The 15,820-nt window shown below is 45.1% G+C and overlaps 1 protein-coding gene across 1 annotated transcript; it reads right to left on the minus strand.

Annotated features, from left to right (window-relative positions):
* Positions 1-7,181: 7,181 nt before the first annotated feature.
* LOC145355650 (lectin-like) lies at positions 7,182-14,273 on the minus strand. Its single transcript, XM_080207895.1, has 6 exons — positions 14,192-14,273; positions 14,034-14,115; positions 11,321-11,481; positions 9,369-9,509; positions 9,176-9,284; positions 7,182-7,373 (listed from the first exon to the last, which is right to left on the minus strand). Exons 2-6 carry the CDS (start codon positions 14,086-14,088, stop codon positions 7,297-7,299), a joined length of 543 nt encoding a protein of 180 aa, XP_080064021.1. The 5' UTR covers positions 14,089-14,115; positions 14,192-14,273; the 3' UTR covers positions 7,182-7,296.
* Between the last annotated feature and the right edge of the window lie 1,547 nt (positions 14,274-15,820).

Raw genomic sequence — 15,820 nt, forward strand, 5'->3', positions numbered from 1 at the left:
GTAAGCAGTTTAAGAATCCCCCTCACTGTAATTCCTAAAGTGGGGAAATACAATTTTCTTTCGAGGGATCCCCAGACATTTATAAAATCCAGGTATTTCTAACCTCGCCGATAACCTGCCGGTTGCAGTTGCCTAATTCCAAACCACTTTAACAAGATGTAAACACCATGGGGGCGATTCTTAGCGCAGCAGCCCGGGAGATTCTCGCGCCGGAGAATTCACGGAGTTTGCGCTCCCGCTGCGACAGTGTCTCCTGGCGCCGGATTTCTGGTGGTTCTGTGCCGGAAATTGGCGGAAATCATTTAAATATTCATTTGTATCTCATTTAAATGTTAGTAGTGAGCCGAAGACTGAAATCTCCGAGTCCATTATCATCTCTTCCCCACCCCACAGAGTGGTTCACTCCAAGGGGGCTTCCAGTAGCTCCCCACTTACAGGGAGCTGGTGGTCCAGCCCCACTGGAGTGAAGGGGGGGGGGCGCAATCATGGCCCCCCCAAAGTGTTGGGCGAGGGGTGGTGCCCCCTGGGCATTGGCACCCTGGTACAGCCCAAGGGGCAAACTGGCAATGCCCAGGGAGCACTTTGGCACTGCCTTGGGGCAGGGCCTGGTGGGATGATTGGCGAGGGTGGGGGATCCCCTTGCCACTGTGCAGTCAGGACTGGTGGGGGAAGGACAGAGGCCAGCAATCGTGGGGGGGGGGGGGTGCAGTGGGGAGGTTTCAGTCTGCTGGGGGGGATCTGGGGCTGTGGGTGGGAGGGGAGTTCAACACTGCAGGGATGTCCTTGCCGCAGAGGGGGGCGGGTAACTGTCAGGAGGGTCTGAGATTGGGCAGGGAAGTGGGCTTCAGGGTTCAGAGCTGGCCTGGGAATGGTCGGGGAGGGGGCCAGTGATCGGCCGTGGTGGGCTCGGAGGGGGAGTCACGAGGCTGGCCACAGATTGAGCTGGCCAGCAGTCAGGAGACTGTCAGTATGGGGCCACTGCATAGGTGCCAAAACCAGCGTTGACAGATTGGCGCATGCACAGTGGGCCACTCAGCGCTCTGTTGCTGGCCTCCCAGCCACCTGACAAAGGGACAGGCTGTCCCGAAAGCTTGCGGCTTTTGCTTCAAATAAACCTGTTTGGACTTTAAACTGGCGTTGTGGGATTTCTTTCTGTTTTACCCCAGTCCAATGCTGGCATCTCCACATCATGGCTGGCCAGGATTAGACCCACCCACAGCTTTATAATGATACACACACTAGTGACCTCTGCAGTGCACAAAGTGTGGGAGATTCTTCTCTGAACTCCCACTGAAAACACAATGTGATTTAATTCGGTTTTCACCCAAATTCAATGCTTAGAATTATTTTGGGAGAATTCCGACTCATGTTTTTATAACTTTGCTTTCTCAAACCTTCTACTTTTCTCTCCCATTCTAATTTCTACACATTTTTCAAGGGCAAATAAACACAACAAATTAAGAAGTCTTCACTAATCCAGGAAGAAAACAGTAAATTTATTTGCTATGTTTTAACTTGAACTGAGTCAACAATCGGAACAATCACCTTCAAACACAAATACAAACAGCTTCTTTCTGCAGCTTATCCAGTATCTCTCCAAGACCATTTTAAAACAATGTCTTCCAATCTTGATTCACCCGACTGATGTGTCCCCATTTCCTATTCACTCCCAGAGATTGATTGTCTTTAACCCTTCCTATCTCCTGAATATTATCCTTTGCCCATCATCATGAGAAAGAGGAACACTCCATGCTTTCTCACAATCATTTCACAATCATCTCCAGAACGACAGAGACCGGAGCTGCTGTTTTCTCAGTGAAGAAGGAGGGGGGGAATAAATGGCTGAAGAGACTTTGGGAATGAAAGAGTCGACACAAGTCAGCTTAGAATTGGGTTCTATATCAGAGTCTGGAACAATCTGAGGACATGTTCATCCAATGTAACTATGGAAGGAACTGTACCTTTCTTATCAACTCACCTTCCAGCTCTGAATGATCTTGCTTAAAGTCTGCAAAACCTCCTTTCACAGAAAGAGAATCATCTCCAGCAGGGGGATCACACGAGCAAGGTTTTTAATCGCAAAAATTGAACGAGATCTGAAATCAAAGCTGTTTCTCACTTTGAGTCAGAGCTGCTGGAGAAACTGTCATTCTCTCAGATGGTCTACATGTTTCCAAATGATCCTTCCTTCCAATTCAACTTGATTTCTTCAATACAATCGTGTATGAAAAGGCTCGGTCCTTCCCCCCTATTATGACTGGGAGCTGGGTAGCCTGTTGTTCTGGGCTTACAGGTTCCATTGTGGGGCCTTTTTCTATTGCTTCTCCTCTATAAGTCTTCAACTCGGCAGAAATGCTCTTCTAATTCAATGGTTGGACTCCCTCTGTTAGGCACTGAAATGTTTGCTCCCCCACCACAGTGACTGATGTTCCTGGATCCACTTTCATCTTAAGGGGCTTCCCATTTCCCTGGCGTTTTACAGTAACAGGGTCTATCTTGGCTGTTTTTAGACTAAACAGAGAGTGACACCAGAATTGGGGTGCTGGGCTCTTCCACATTGTATACTTCTAACATCTTGGTTGATTGATTACTTGTGATCTTGGCTGAGTTCTGCACTGCTTCATCAAATGCCCTCTTTTGGGGACAATAGTAAACACTCAAACTCCTTAAACCGAGATGAGTCAGGAGCGTGGCTACTTCCACCTCGGTAACATTCCACTTGAAGTATCACTGTCTGATTGCCTCCATTGCAGCTTTTTGTTTCATGGGTGGTTGAATTTGTTTTGTGGCTGCTTCAGTGGTTTTGGCTCCATGGCTGGCTGCAGGTTCTCACCCTAACTTTGTGCACTCTGGGGCTCTTCTGCACCTTTCTCAGAGCTGTCCAGGACCAGCACTCTGGTTCTATGCACTTTTCAAGTCTTCATTCATGAACAAAAAGGGATTTATTTAGTGATCTTCAGGAGCAGCAGCATGTTTGCAGCTGACTGTAAAACACCTTTGCTGAGGAGAACTCTTCCCCCAGGGTGATTCCTGCACTCTGAGTCCCAGTTGGTCACCCAGGTCAGGTGACTCTTACTCTGCTGTGTTGCCCTTTAAAGGTCAATCAGCAAACAGTGGAAAGTGAGCTGATGGTAAAACTGGGAGAAATTTGGGTTTGATTTTAAAATGTGATTTATCTGTTCAAAGTGCAGAGTGGAGCAAAGTGGGTTGTAAGACATATCGCAATTAATTAGTTAACACAAAAGTACATTTTCTTTAGTTCAGGGTATTTGTTGCCCATTTTGTAAGGTCGATTTCAGTTGAAATTAGTTTGTTTATTACCACAAGAGACTTATTGTGTAAATTCTTGTCCTTCACTTATTTTGTTGGTCGTTTAAGAAATTAATTTATTTTTAAAGAATTTTCTGTCTTTGTGGGAATCACAGAAGCTGACCGCTCAGTTCATTTGTTCTTCCACAGCTCCTTGTTCCTCATCATTAAAAAACAATTCTGATTTGTCCTGGTTGGATTTGAATTATTTGGTTTTGTTTATAAATGTGAGCAGCTTTTATTAAGTTTCTGAACTTTTCATATCAATTCGGAACAGCATCCCTCAGCACTGTGATATCCACCGTTAGCGAGGGCCAAATAGTGTGTATACTACCTGACCTGGGGAAAGTGTAGCTGTAACCTCACTCTGTATCTAACGGTGGCACAGTCGCACAGTGGTTAGCGACTGCTGCTTCACAGTTCCAGAGACCTGGGTTCGATTCCCGGCGTAGGTCACTGTCTGTGTGGAGTTTGCACATTTTTCTCGTGTCTACATGGGTTTCCTCTGGGTGCTCCGGTTTCCTCCCACAGTCCAAAGATGTGCGGGTTAGGTTGATTGGCCATGCTAAAATTGCCCCTTAGTTTCCTGGGATGCGTAGGTTAGCGGGATTAGCGGGTAAATGTGTAGGGATATGGGTGTAGGGACTGGGTGGGATTGTGGTCGGTGCAGACTCGATGGGCCGAAGGGCCTTTTTCTGCTCTGTAGGATTCAATGATTCTACGATTCTAACCTACACTATAAATGATCTTGGCGTCTTTGACAGACAGCGCAGAGAAAGATTTATTCTTTATCTAACCAATGTTGCTCCTGCCCTGGGACAGAAAATTGGGAGCTCATTCTGTGCCTAATGCCTGCTGACCATGCTCTGGGAGTATTTAATAGCATTTGATATTAATCAAGATAATTATTTCACATTAGGGGTGTAATTGGATTCTATTTTGTCAATAATCTCACAGAGTAGAAAGATCCAATTACTACTGAGCAAAAATGTGGGATGACAACAACATAGGTCTTCACTGTCAGTGAGAAGCATTGGAATCCTCATGTGTCTCTGTGAAACTTTTAAGAGTCCAGTTCGCTCAGTTGAGAGACTGGTGAGCGGCTTGGCCGGCTGCAGTGCTGAGTTTACCCGATATGTTTTTAATAACTTTGCAAAATAAAGCTGAAGGCAATCCTTACACCATCACAGTGGCAGGGCTGGGTGGGAAGAATCCAGCAGCTAGGAATCCTCAAATCAGAGTGTCATTTTTTAAAGATAGCCCTTAGCACTCATTAAATCAAGGAACCCCAACACTCACACACAAGCTTCCCAGAGTGTTCCCTGGCACTTGCCCCAGGCAGTGCCACATCGGTCAGGAAGGAATTCAAAATGGGGGGACAACATAGGGAGGCGAAGCTGGATAATTACAGTAAAATGTATTTAAATTTATGGAAAATTTCATTAAGTCGCTGGCAAGAGGTGAGGAAAATCACAAAATGACTCTCGCTGTGGAAATTCTCGTTTCAGCAGCCTCGCCAGATGTTCCACTGGCGTTGCCATTTTCGCCTGCAGCGAATGCAGAAAATCCCAGCCAAAGATGGAATGCTTTCCCTTTGTTTCAGTGTTTTCTTGGTCAGCAAATCAGAAAATTCTGCTGATTGCTGCTACTCACTACATTTATTTTCAATATCTGCGATACAACACATCTTTATTACATTTCCACCTCCACATCAGAGGGAATTTGAGAGTCAACCACATTGCTGTGGATCTGAGTTCACGTGTAGGCCAGACCAGGTAAGGAGAGTAGATTTCCTTCCCAAAAGGACATTAGTGAACCAGATGGGATTTATTTAAGCAACCAAAATAAACAGAAGTCCAGTCATGATTCCATCTTCTGTTCACAAGAAAATCACGGGTGAAAAAGGCAATTTGGCCCAGTTCATTTTACCTATCCCAGAATGACAAAAACACTTATGAGTGAGGATCAGGAGTTAGCCATTTGACCCCTCAAGCCTGCTGCACCATTTGAGAATATTGCTTCCACGATACCAGTGACAACATCGTTACAAAATGTGGTTCTCTATGAAGCAATAAACAAAATCGTGAAAGGTGCTGTGTAAATGTAGATCTATCTTTCTTTCATTACACTTACACACAATGGACAGAATGACTGTAGCGATGTAAAACTGGAGGCTCAATGCTGATTCTCTAATGATAATTAATCACAGAGAAATCAACTGATGTTAAAAAAGTGGCTCAAAGCAATTTAACACTGCAGATAATCACCCCTCAACACGCTCCCTAACCTCCACAGCCCACTTTCCAATCTCTCCCCAACCCCTTTCCAATCTCTCCCCCATTGAAGCCAATACAGGATCTGTGACCCAAGTCAATTGAAGTGAATGGAAATCTGTCCTCTGCTTGAAGGCATAACCAGCACAAAAGACAATGGTTGTGCTTGTTGAAGACCAAACAAGTCAGCCCTAAGACATCACTGCAGGAATCCCTCAGGTTAGTATCTGAGGCCCAACCATCTTCAACTGTTTCATCACTGACCTTCCCTCCATGATAAAATCAGAAATCAGGGTGTTTAGTGATTGCATCATGTTCAGCATCATTTGAGACTCTTCAGATACTGAATCAGCCCATTCTCACATGCAGCAAGACCTGGGCAATATTCAGGCATGAGCTCATTAATGATCAGTAACATTTATGCCAAGCGAGTTCCATCAGCGACAAGAGATAATCCAATCATCTGTCCTTGATGTTCAAATCCCACTATCAATAACCTGGTGTCCGCCATTGATCAGAAACTTAACTGGACTAACCACATAGATACAAGTCAGAGGCTCGGAATCCTGCTCTGAGTAAGACACCTCCTGACTCCCCAAAGCCTGTCCATCATCTACAAGGCACAAGTCAGGAGTGTAACGAAATACTCTCCACTTGCCTGACGAGTGCAGCTCCAACACTCAAGGATCTCCACATCTTCCAGGACAAAACAAGCAGAATGTTTGCTGCTCCCTCCACACTACAGTAACAATGTCTCATCTACAAAATGCACTGTAGGAGCTCAGCACTAATCCTTTGACTAAATCTTCCAGTTCTATGACCTCTACCCTGAAGAAGAACAAGGACAGTGTAAAGCAAACCAGCTGCTTTTTAAATTGTTTGTGTCATTGACTCACTACAATGGAGAAAGAGTCCATTTGGCCTATTGAATCTGCAACAATCTCTGAAACAACACTCTACCTCGGCCTACTCCCCCATCCTATCCCTGTAACCCTACACATTGTTCATGGCCAATCCACTAAAACTGCACATCTTTATCTCAGAATTGTTTGCTGCACCTGCTCTTATTGATTGGATGTTTTGTATTTTAAACTGTAGATGCAGCTGATGAATTGTTCCCGTGAATTCAGTGTTTTTATATTCAGTCACTGGTTTATGTTTTGAACTATAGAAGAATGCAAGCGGTTGTGGTGTGGGTGCCGTGCACAGAGTTTATCAGCTAGTCGGGACGTGGAGTGCAGAGGACACGGGGACGAGGGGGAGAAGAATCCTGATCAAATCTCCCATCGCTCAGGAAGGAATGGTGGTAATGACACTGGCCCAGAAACCCAGGCTGGGGACATGGGTACAAATCCCACCAATGCCAGCCACTGGAATTTACATTTCATTCATAAATCTGGAAGTGAAAAGCTAGTAACAGTGAATCTACTGTCGATTGTCATAAACACCAGCAATGCTCCCATTAAATGAATGAATAAAAACATCCGAGTCTGTGTTGTCTTCTTCCCAATGTAGTATTGAGCGAAGAGGTGGGTAGGAAGTTACAGTGAGACAGGGAAGCTGCTATAAACTAGACTCACACAGCATCAAACACACAGCTCATGATGCAATTCTATTTATTACTGATTCACAAACTAAGTACAGTCACACAGGCAGTGACTGTGTCTACAAACAAATCAAGACTGAATCCGCTCCTGGGCAGGATCATGGAGCATCAGCAGATTCTTCTAAAAGAGCAAATGAAAGGCAGCTTGTTCTTGCAACGCTGATCATTCCAAAACGCCTGCTTCCCTGGAGATAGAAAGAAAATATCAGATTGAGTGAAGTGAGCAGCTTAATGTTTAATTAGTTGGTTCTTTCTGTTTTGAGAGTGTCAATGATCTTTTCATTTCACCCATCTCTTCATCCACAAGTAACTTTGTAAATAAGCTGAGATATTTCCTGTTGTGATCCTGTTTGCAGTCAGTGTGACAGTCACTGAAATCTGAAAACCTGAGAATATTCAGTGGGGGTTTGGACACTTCCTGAGTGAAGATGCTGAGTTTCCCCTGGGTGAGATTCTCCCGTGTGAGTGAACAGCAAGACCTCACCATCCGGATTAAACAGTCTCCTTCCCCATTGCACAGACTTCACACAATTGGAACATTCCCAATTCAAATCCAGCTTTTGAATATCCGTCTGGATTACATTATCTACAATCTGGGAATTGAATCCTGAGGAAAGGGGGAGGGGTGTTTGGTGCATTAGTAAAGTGAGGGCTGGATACAGAAAGGTTGAATACTTTTCCTCGGAATTTTGTTTAAACACAGAGTGGAATCCTGCTCACCAGGAGCACGGCTACAGCAGTTACAAAGCTTGTCTTTGTCTAACCTCATCACTGCAGGATCCACAGAAAAGGATAATTGAGCAAAAGGAGAAACTTTAGAACAAAGAACAGTACAGCACAGGAACAGGCTCTTGGGTCTTGCAAGCCTGTGCCGAACATGATGCCCTAACACAACGACTAAAACCACCTTCTGCCCTTGCTTGGTCTGTATCCCTCTATTGCCGTCATATTCATGTACCCACCTCTTAAATATTACCAATCTGCCTGCTTCCACCACCTTCTCTGGCAGCGCATTCCAGGCACCCAGCACGCAATGTGTGAAAACCTTCCTCACATAATTCCCTTAAGCATCACCTTGAATCTGTGTCCCCTTGTAATTGACACTTCCATCTCAAGAAAGCCTCTGACTATCCACCCTGTCTCGGCCTCTCAATTTTGTAGACGTCTGTCATGTATCCCCTCAGCCTCTGTCTTTCGAGTGGAAAAATCCTAGTTTATTCAACCTCTCCTTATAGTAAAGGCCCTTGAACTAGGCAACATCCTAGTGAACCTTCTTTACATTCTCTCCAAAGCTTCCACGTCCTTTGGACGAGTGGGAACCAGAACTGCATGCAATAATCCAAATGCAGCCTAACTAAGATTTTATGTGGCTGCAACATGACTTCCCAACTCTTGTATTCAGTGCCCCGGCCGATGAAGGCAACCATGCCATATGCCTTCTTAATCACCTTGGCCACGTGTGTTGCCATATTTAGGGGATTGTGGACCTGCACACCCAGATCCCTCTGTATGCTACTGTTCTTAAGGGTTCTGCCATTTACAGTATAATTCACATCTAAATTTGATCCTCCAAAATGCATCAACTCGCATTTGTCCTGATTAAACTCCATCAGCTATTTCTGTGCCTACCTCTCCAGTCTATCTATAGCCGGTTGTGCTGGGGATTGTCAGAGAATACAATCAGCAACTCCGACAATCTTCATGTCATCCACAAACTTACTAAATAGATCACCCACATTTTTCTCCAGATCATTGAGGTCCCAGCACTGATCCAATAAATGTTCCTTTATCTACAATACCGGGCCCACGTACTCTCCCCCAGTAAACAGTTTCACCTGCAGGGTGACTGCCAGAGGGGCAGGAAATAGAGTTCTGTTAAAGTCTAAAACTCAATCACATGGACCCCACTTTGATTCTCATCCATTGGTCTATTCGTCTGGAATTATTTTCCTGTTGGAAACAGTAGCACTTATCAACATCAACTTACTAAATCCAGCATGCACACAGTCTTCACGTCCTTGCCAGTTATTGGGTTCATTCCTACTCCATTTTGCAAAATTTGTTGGAGATCCATCAGTCCAAAGGAACTTCTTCTCCTGTGGAAATATCAAATCATTTCATTTTAAGTTGTATTTCTTGTTTACCAGAACTAGTATGATGCAAAAACTCAAAAATGTTACCCTAAAGATGTCATGGAGACCAATCCAAGTACTGACAAGGGTTCCCTTGACATTCCGTATCATCTGTCCAATGAATTCATTCTGTTTCTCCCTGTGAATGGAGGCAAGATGGCCGTTCGGACCCAGAGATTGGCAATACAGCTTTAAAAAAAAAATTGTTATCTTTTTACATTGAACATATTCAATGGTTTTGCTCCAATATGCTGATAAACTTTGTTCTTTTGCAGAATGTGAACAATAAAACTACAACCTCCCGCTGTATGCCTGAGATCCTGATAAGGACTGATTCTAAGCATCAGTGACTGGTGACACACTGACACTGATTACTAGGAACCAATCTTATTGTGGCTTCAAACCATCAGATTGAAATTTCAGCACCTTCTGCGTGTAACCTGATGTTGGCCTGGGTTTGTGCTCAAACACTGTGGGTTCATCCGGTGTTTTTCCTGTTCTCTCCAATCTTTACCCATGCAGCAGCTATCAGTACAGATGTTGACAGTTACCACGGTCCATGTCACTGCAAGGTGACCACATTCACACTAGCAGATTTATCATAATGACAGGCCACTGCTAATCTCTGTCTGTCGGTTCAATATCATTAAATTCTATCCAGAATTCTATTTGGAGATCAAGAGGCTCATTGACAACCACACTGGAATTTAACAACTTGGTGCTACGGGAGATGATAAGTTAGACAATAAATGGCTCTGGTTTGAGCTCAGATGTGGAAGTAGTGAATGCAAAACAGAGATTTAGGAATCCAAGCACAGAAATCATTAACAGGAGAGCTACAGACAATTACCCAGATTAAAGACAGACTCACCAGAATAACTCTGCTGCTAAAGGGATTAAATAATAAGTGACAGACTGAGCTGGAGGATTATGGAGTGAACTGACTGAGGTAACCAAGATACTGAAAGGAATTGGTGGGATAGATGGAGGAACTATTATGTAATCTTAAAATGAGCATTGTGCCTTTAAGGATGATGTCAGGAAATGATCCACTCACAGAACTTGGTGGAAATCTGAAACTCACTCCTTTAATAACACTTGAGGGGCAATGGAAAATTACACAAGGATTGAATGCTGTGAAACTGTGGTGGGCAGATGGAGTTAAGATACAGATCAAACGTGGCCTATTCCAATGGTGAAACGGGTTTGAGGGTGTTATGTATTGTAAAGTAGTGTATCTCTGTGATTAGTCACATGGTGTGCTGTGACATCATTCGCAGGGTTCTCTCTCTCTCTCCCATCCAACTGTGATGAAACAACACCGATCTCAATAAACTCTGACTTGTTGATTCAGTAATCCATGGTGTGGCCGCCTATTCTTTTGCTCTTTGCTGCAGAAGAGGCTGAAGTCCCAAAACATAAGAGGCAATGAAAGGCCTACTGCTGTTCCTATTTTCCACACATCATCCCTGTTGTTACTGAGCTACAGAAAAACAATGAAGCCACCTTGGTTTTCAAATCCTTCCATGGCCTCACCTCTGCCCCTGGAATCTCCTCCAGCTTTACAATCTGACAGCAGCTCTACCCTCTCCAATCCGGATGTTTAATTTCTCCACCATTAGCAGCCAGCTCTTCAGCTGCTTTGGCTACAATCTATGCAATTCCCTCTCTAAACCTCCCTGACTCTCTATTTCTCTCCCCTTCAAAACATTCTTTCAAATTACAACTTTTGATTCAGCTTTTGGTCAGTGGTTATGGTGGAACTGGGTGGAATGTGTATAATCCAAACTCCACTGATCTGTATCTGAATTTTCAATCAAGGTCCCAAGGGCTCGATTTTACCATTGAGTTGTGCCCATTTTCGGACATGGAAACTTGGTAAAGTCAGGTGTGAAGTAAGTCGTGCTTCCTCTGTTTTAGTTTCTTTCATTCTGTGTTTGGTCAAATTCAGACACGTTGAGAAACAGATACTTGAATAACTGACAAGTGTAGGGACTTACCTCTGCATCGACCCAAGACAGTTTATAATTGACAAACTTGTAGCAACGGCGAAAACGATACACACCACCGTTACACCATCTTCCCCATGAGAAACGACGTTCCTCAAGGTCCTGATTCACTTCCGTCAGATTCTCCGATTCGATATTCAGATCAGGATCAGCTGCAGATTAAAACAAGTTGTAATCATCACAGCATTCACAGTTTATTTCTCATTCATGGGGCTGGAAATTGTTGAGTACATGATAGACAAGACCAGCTTTGGGAGTGGGATATTTCACCTGACTGCATTCACACACCAAGTTTACATCAAATTATAAAGAAGTTACAGAACAGAAAGAGGATCTTTGCTCCAATTCGTCAGTGTCTCTGTTTCTGTCCCCCAGGAATCTCCTCCCACTCTGTTTACTTCCTCTAACCCGAGCACCACATCACCTCATTCCTATCTTCCCCATCTGCTTATGTCGATTCCCCTCAAGTGAATACTGCAGCCTGCATCCTAATCCTCACAGGCAGCAAGGACTAGTTGTGGGGCCAATTCTCTGCCTCCTCTGGTCTCTTGACACACACACACAATCCTCTTCCTGCAATGTGCTTTATTATGAACTGGAGAAAGCTCTGTGGGTATCCCTCCCCTTCCCTCCCCTCTGTTGGAGAGTCTTGAACCCACACTTCAGCTCAATGACTCTGAGCTGCTGTGCCTCAGGTAACAGCCACTTCCTACAGGTGTAGTTATCCGGGACAGTCTGATTGCCCCCTTATTCCCATTTCTATTATCTGGATACACCTCCTGTGCTGCCAATTTAAATCTTCATTTTGTGTTAGTTGTCATTGATTTCTGAAGCAAATAGAATCAGTTTACCTGCCTCTCTCCAGCAGCACCAACTCTCCCTATTCCAAAAGCTGTCCTTGGCCCCAGATCCATTTCAATCTTCATCTCATCTGACATCTTAGCAGGAACTCAGGTTTTAAGGAACGTGAGCTCCAACAACTTTACCGTCTCCAGCCTATTTGGGTCCCTCCAGCTCTTCCCTTCCCACTAAACCCGTCCCTTCTTCTAATCCCAGCTCTGCCGATAGTCACTGTGCACTCTGACCTTCCCCTCTCTGCTACTGAACACTCTGCACTCAGCAAATGATTCCATTTTATCTCTTTCCACCCTCACCTCAATGAATTTCAGGCTCAGCACAATGCTGTACTCTTCTTCCATCATCACCTCTTTGGGCAGGATTCCTCTCCCCATTCAACTGATCCTTTCACCCGTGTCCAGCATTCTCCCGCGAACTGAAGCCCTCCCTCTGGCCTCTTATCCGATCTGAGCTGTGGTAGGGGCTTAGCACTGCCAGAATGATCAGAGTTGTGAACTGCGCACGCGCACTTTGAAAAAAACCTGAAACAGCATGCCTGGGTTCTGAACATTTGAGCACCTGGCTCATGGCTACAGGGACATACAGCTCACTAATTGATCACAAGGACACTGTAGATTAATTCCTTTCCCATAGATAATTAGGCAGCACAAAGAAGATGCTACATTATTTTCAGTTTGCAAGTCCATCCTCCCCCCATCCTCCAGCACCCCCCCACAACCAGAGATCCATCTCAGCCCACCCCCACTCCTCCAGCGGACACCAATAGAAGACCAGGAAGGTGCTGCAGGCTCTTGAAGGACTGCAGGTCGGAAGGATGGTGGAGAGCAGCAATCGAGGTAGGTTTGGGGTGTGCTCTGCTGAGGGGGACCTGCCTCCCAGTGGGGCCCAGTTGTTGGGGGTTGGGTCTGCCAGGGGGGCCTGTGTCCCTGGGGGGGGGGTCAGATCCTGCCTCACCCTCCCACCCCCACTCTCTCTGCTGTTTTTCTCTTTCGCATCCGGGCGTGCTGTTTCAGGTATTTTTCAAAGTGCGCGTGCGCAGTTCAGAACTCTGATCATTCTGGCAGTGCTAAGCCCCGCCCACAGCTCAGATCGGATCAGAGCCGGCAAGAAGCGTATAGGCACGCGGCACAGAGGATTCCGGGCTCGGATCCATATTACACCTGGATCCGGCCCTTAGGCTCCAATTGGTAAAATCAGGCCCTGGGTGACACTTGTGGAACACCATTGCTCAGTTCAGAAACATGACCCAGACCTTCCTGTCACTATCTGTTTTAATTCACCATTTTGCTCTCAAGCTCAAAATTTCTATCATCAACCTGCTGCAATGGTCCAGTAAAGCTCAACGCAAACTGGAGGAACAGCACCTCATCTCCCGATTAGGCACTTTAAAACTTTCTGGATTAACAAAGGGTTCAACAACTTCCTCCATTTTGAAATATTAAGTTTCCCTTTCCCCTCAGGGACCAGTCTGTAACTGAAAGCAAAGGATGTTCATACATTTTGCTGTCTGAGACTTCTGCCCCTTGTTTAGCTATTAACACATTCTGAATTTCAGGCCACTATTAGTATCTGCTTTACTCTTTAACACACTCATTATACTCCCTTTGCCTTGTGTCCATGACATCTTTCACAAATCTCTCCTGAGCTCCAGCCTGTTCCCGACCTTCCATTTTGATCACCCTGCTCTATCCTCTCTCTTCCACAGTATCAAACCCATCACATTTCTACCCCGCATCTGCTCTGAAAAAAAGTCACCCCAACTCAAAACATTCATTGTTTCTCTCTCCACAGAAGCTCCCAGACCTGCTGAGTTTTTCCGGCATTTTCTGTTTTTATTTCAGTTTACCTGCCACATCACCGCTGAATAATGCAGCCAGCAGCAAGACTCCAATCAGCATCATACTGAAGTGAAGGTTATTTCCACAAACCTAAAATTCAAAAAAAATTCAACATTAAGATCAAGATTTCCATTTAAAAGTGGGAATTTCCTATCTCCATTCCTACCTCCCTTTTCGCAGTTGTCTCTTGTGATGAGGTTTCAAATGTCACTGCAAAAATATATAGACAGACTGACAATCAACGGTGCTATTGAAATCAAATCTGATTGGCTGGACCATTAATGATGTTAAAATAACTGCTGATTAATTAGTGGCTGAGAGCCAACAGGAAGAGCTGGAAAGTGTTCAAATATTTGCTGTGCCACACCTGAGATAGTGTAACGTGGCACTGTAACTCCTCACTGAGAAATGGAAACTGCACTCGATGGCACAATGGTAAACCTAAACATTACCTAAACCCCAAATTATGACAGAGATAGACAGTGAGAAGATATGGAAAGATACTGATAAATGTACAGAATGGGATGTGAACTTCAACATCAGAGAAGCTAGGGCGGATTCTTCCATCCCAACTGGGGCCTGAACCATATCAGGCCGGCTTTAGAAATGAGTGCACACGGCCTGATTCCGGGATATTAAGAGTGAGCGATGATGAGGAGGAGATTTGAAAGGTTTATTGGTGTAACACGGGTGGGGACAGGGGGATGAAGATTGGGGGGCCTCACTGTCTTCTCCAGAAATAGGCCCAATGTCTCAGTGAAGGAGGGAGATTTTAACTTGATCACCTGTCATCCTGCCTCCGTCTCCACCTCAGGCCTGCTGAGGGAGGTGGCAAGCTTGACTCCAGCCTGTCCACTACCCCCTGTCATCAGGATAGTTCCGGCAGGCACTGCTGGACAAGAAATGGGAGAATGACATTGGGAATTCCTCAATTCCCAACCATCTATCCAATCACAGACCCAATGGATTACCTTCCTGCTCCCAAGCAGTTACCGATGGTGTCCCCCAAGGATCTATCCTTCACTTCTTTCTATTTCCACATGCTGCCTTCATCAACATTATCCAGAATCGCACCATGGATAGTTTCTGAGCTGCTTTGAGCTGCTCTCTCCTGTCGTTATGTTTGTTTCGACAAAGATCCTCTTTCTGATTGATCAGTAAACAAGACCAAGAGGGATCTTTGCCACTCTTGTTCACATGAACTGATTCACAAATAACTTTTACAGCTCACCTCTTTCAGCCCCTCGAGTCTGTTTTCCCATTCTATTGGATTGTGGTTGATTTGTCATTTAACTCCAACTACCTGCAGGCTTCAAAATACACCCAAAATGGTGGGTGAATTTATCCCCGATAGCCCCCCCAAAGCCCCAGATAAAATCCAATCACCAGGCTGACCAATGAGAGAAAAGCCGTCCTCATGTGTGGGAGAGACAGAGGGGGTGATTTTATCATTTTCATTCCAAGTGCTGGGTGGATATGAAACTGGGAGTCTTTCAGATCCATTTTCTGGGCCGTTCTCAGACACCCCCATACGCACTCTGCCGATAGAAAATATCAGCCAATCCGAATCTCACTGCAGAAGCTTGTGGGCGGGGCTTACCATATCCCAAATCCTGCAGCTCCAATCGGAGCCTTCAACAGTACATACACGGTTACAAAAGAAGATCGAATGCTGCTCCCCTGCCACATCCCTCCCAGGCCAGATAATGTCTCCCCTGGTCCCAATGGACATTGTCCCCCTCAAACATTACTGACAGGGGGGATCCACTGTCATTATGCGCTGGGATCAGTGGGA

The sequence above is a fragment of the Carcharhinus amblyrhynchos genome, chromosome 19, assembly GCF_965287045.1.
Source record: "Carcharhinus amblyrhynchos chromosome 19, sCarAmb.v2.hapA, whole genome shotgun sequence".
In the NCBI taxonomy this organism is placed as follows: domain Eukaryota; kingdom Metazoa; phylum Chordata; class Chondrichthyes; order Carcharhiniformes; family Carcharhinidae; genus Carcharhinus; species Carcharhinus amblyrhynchos.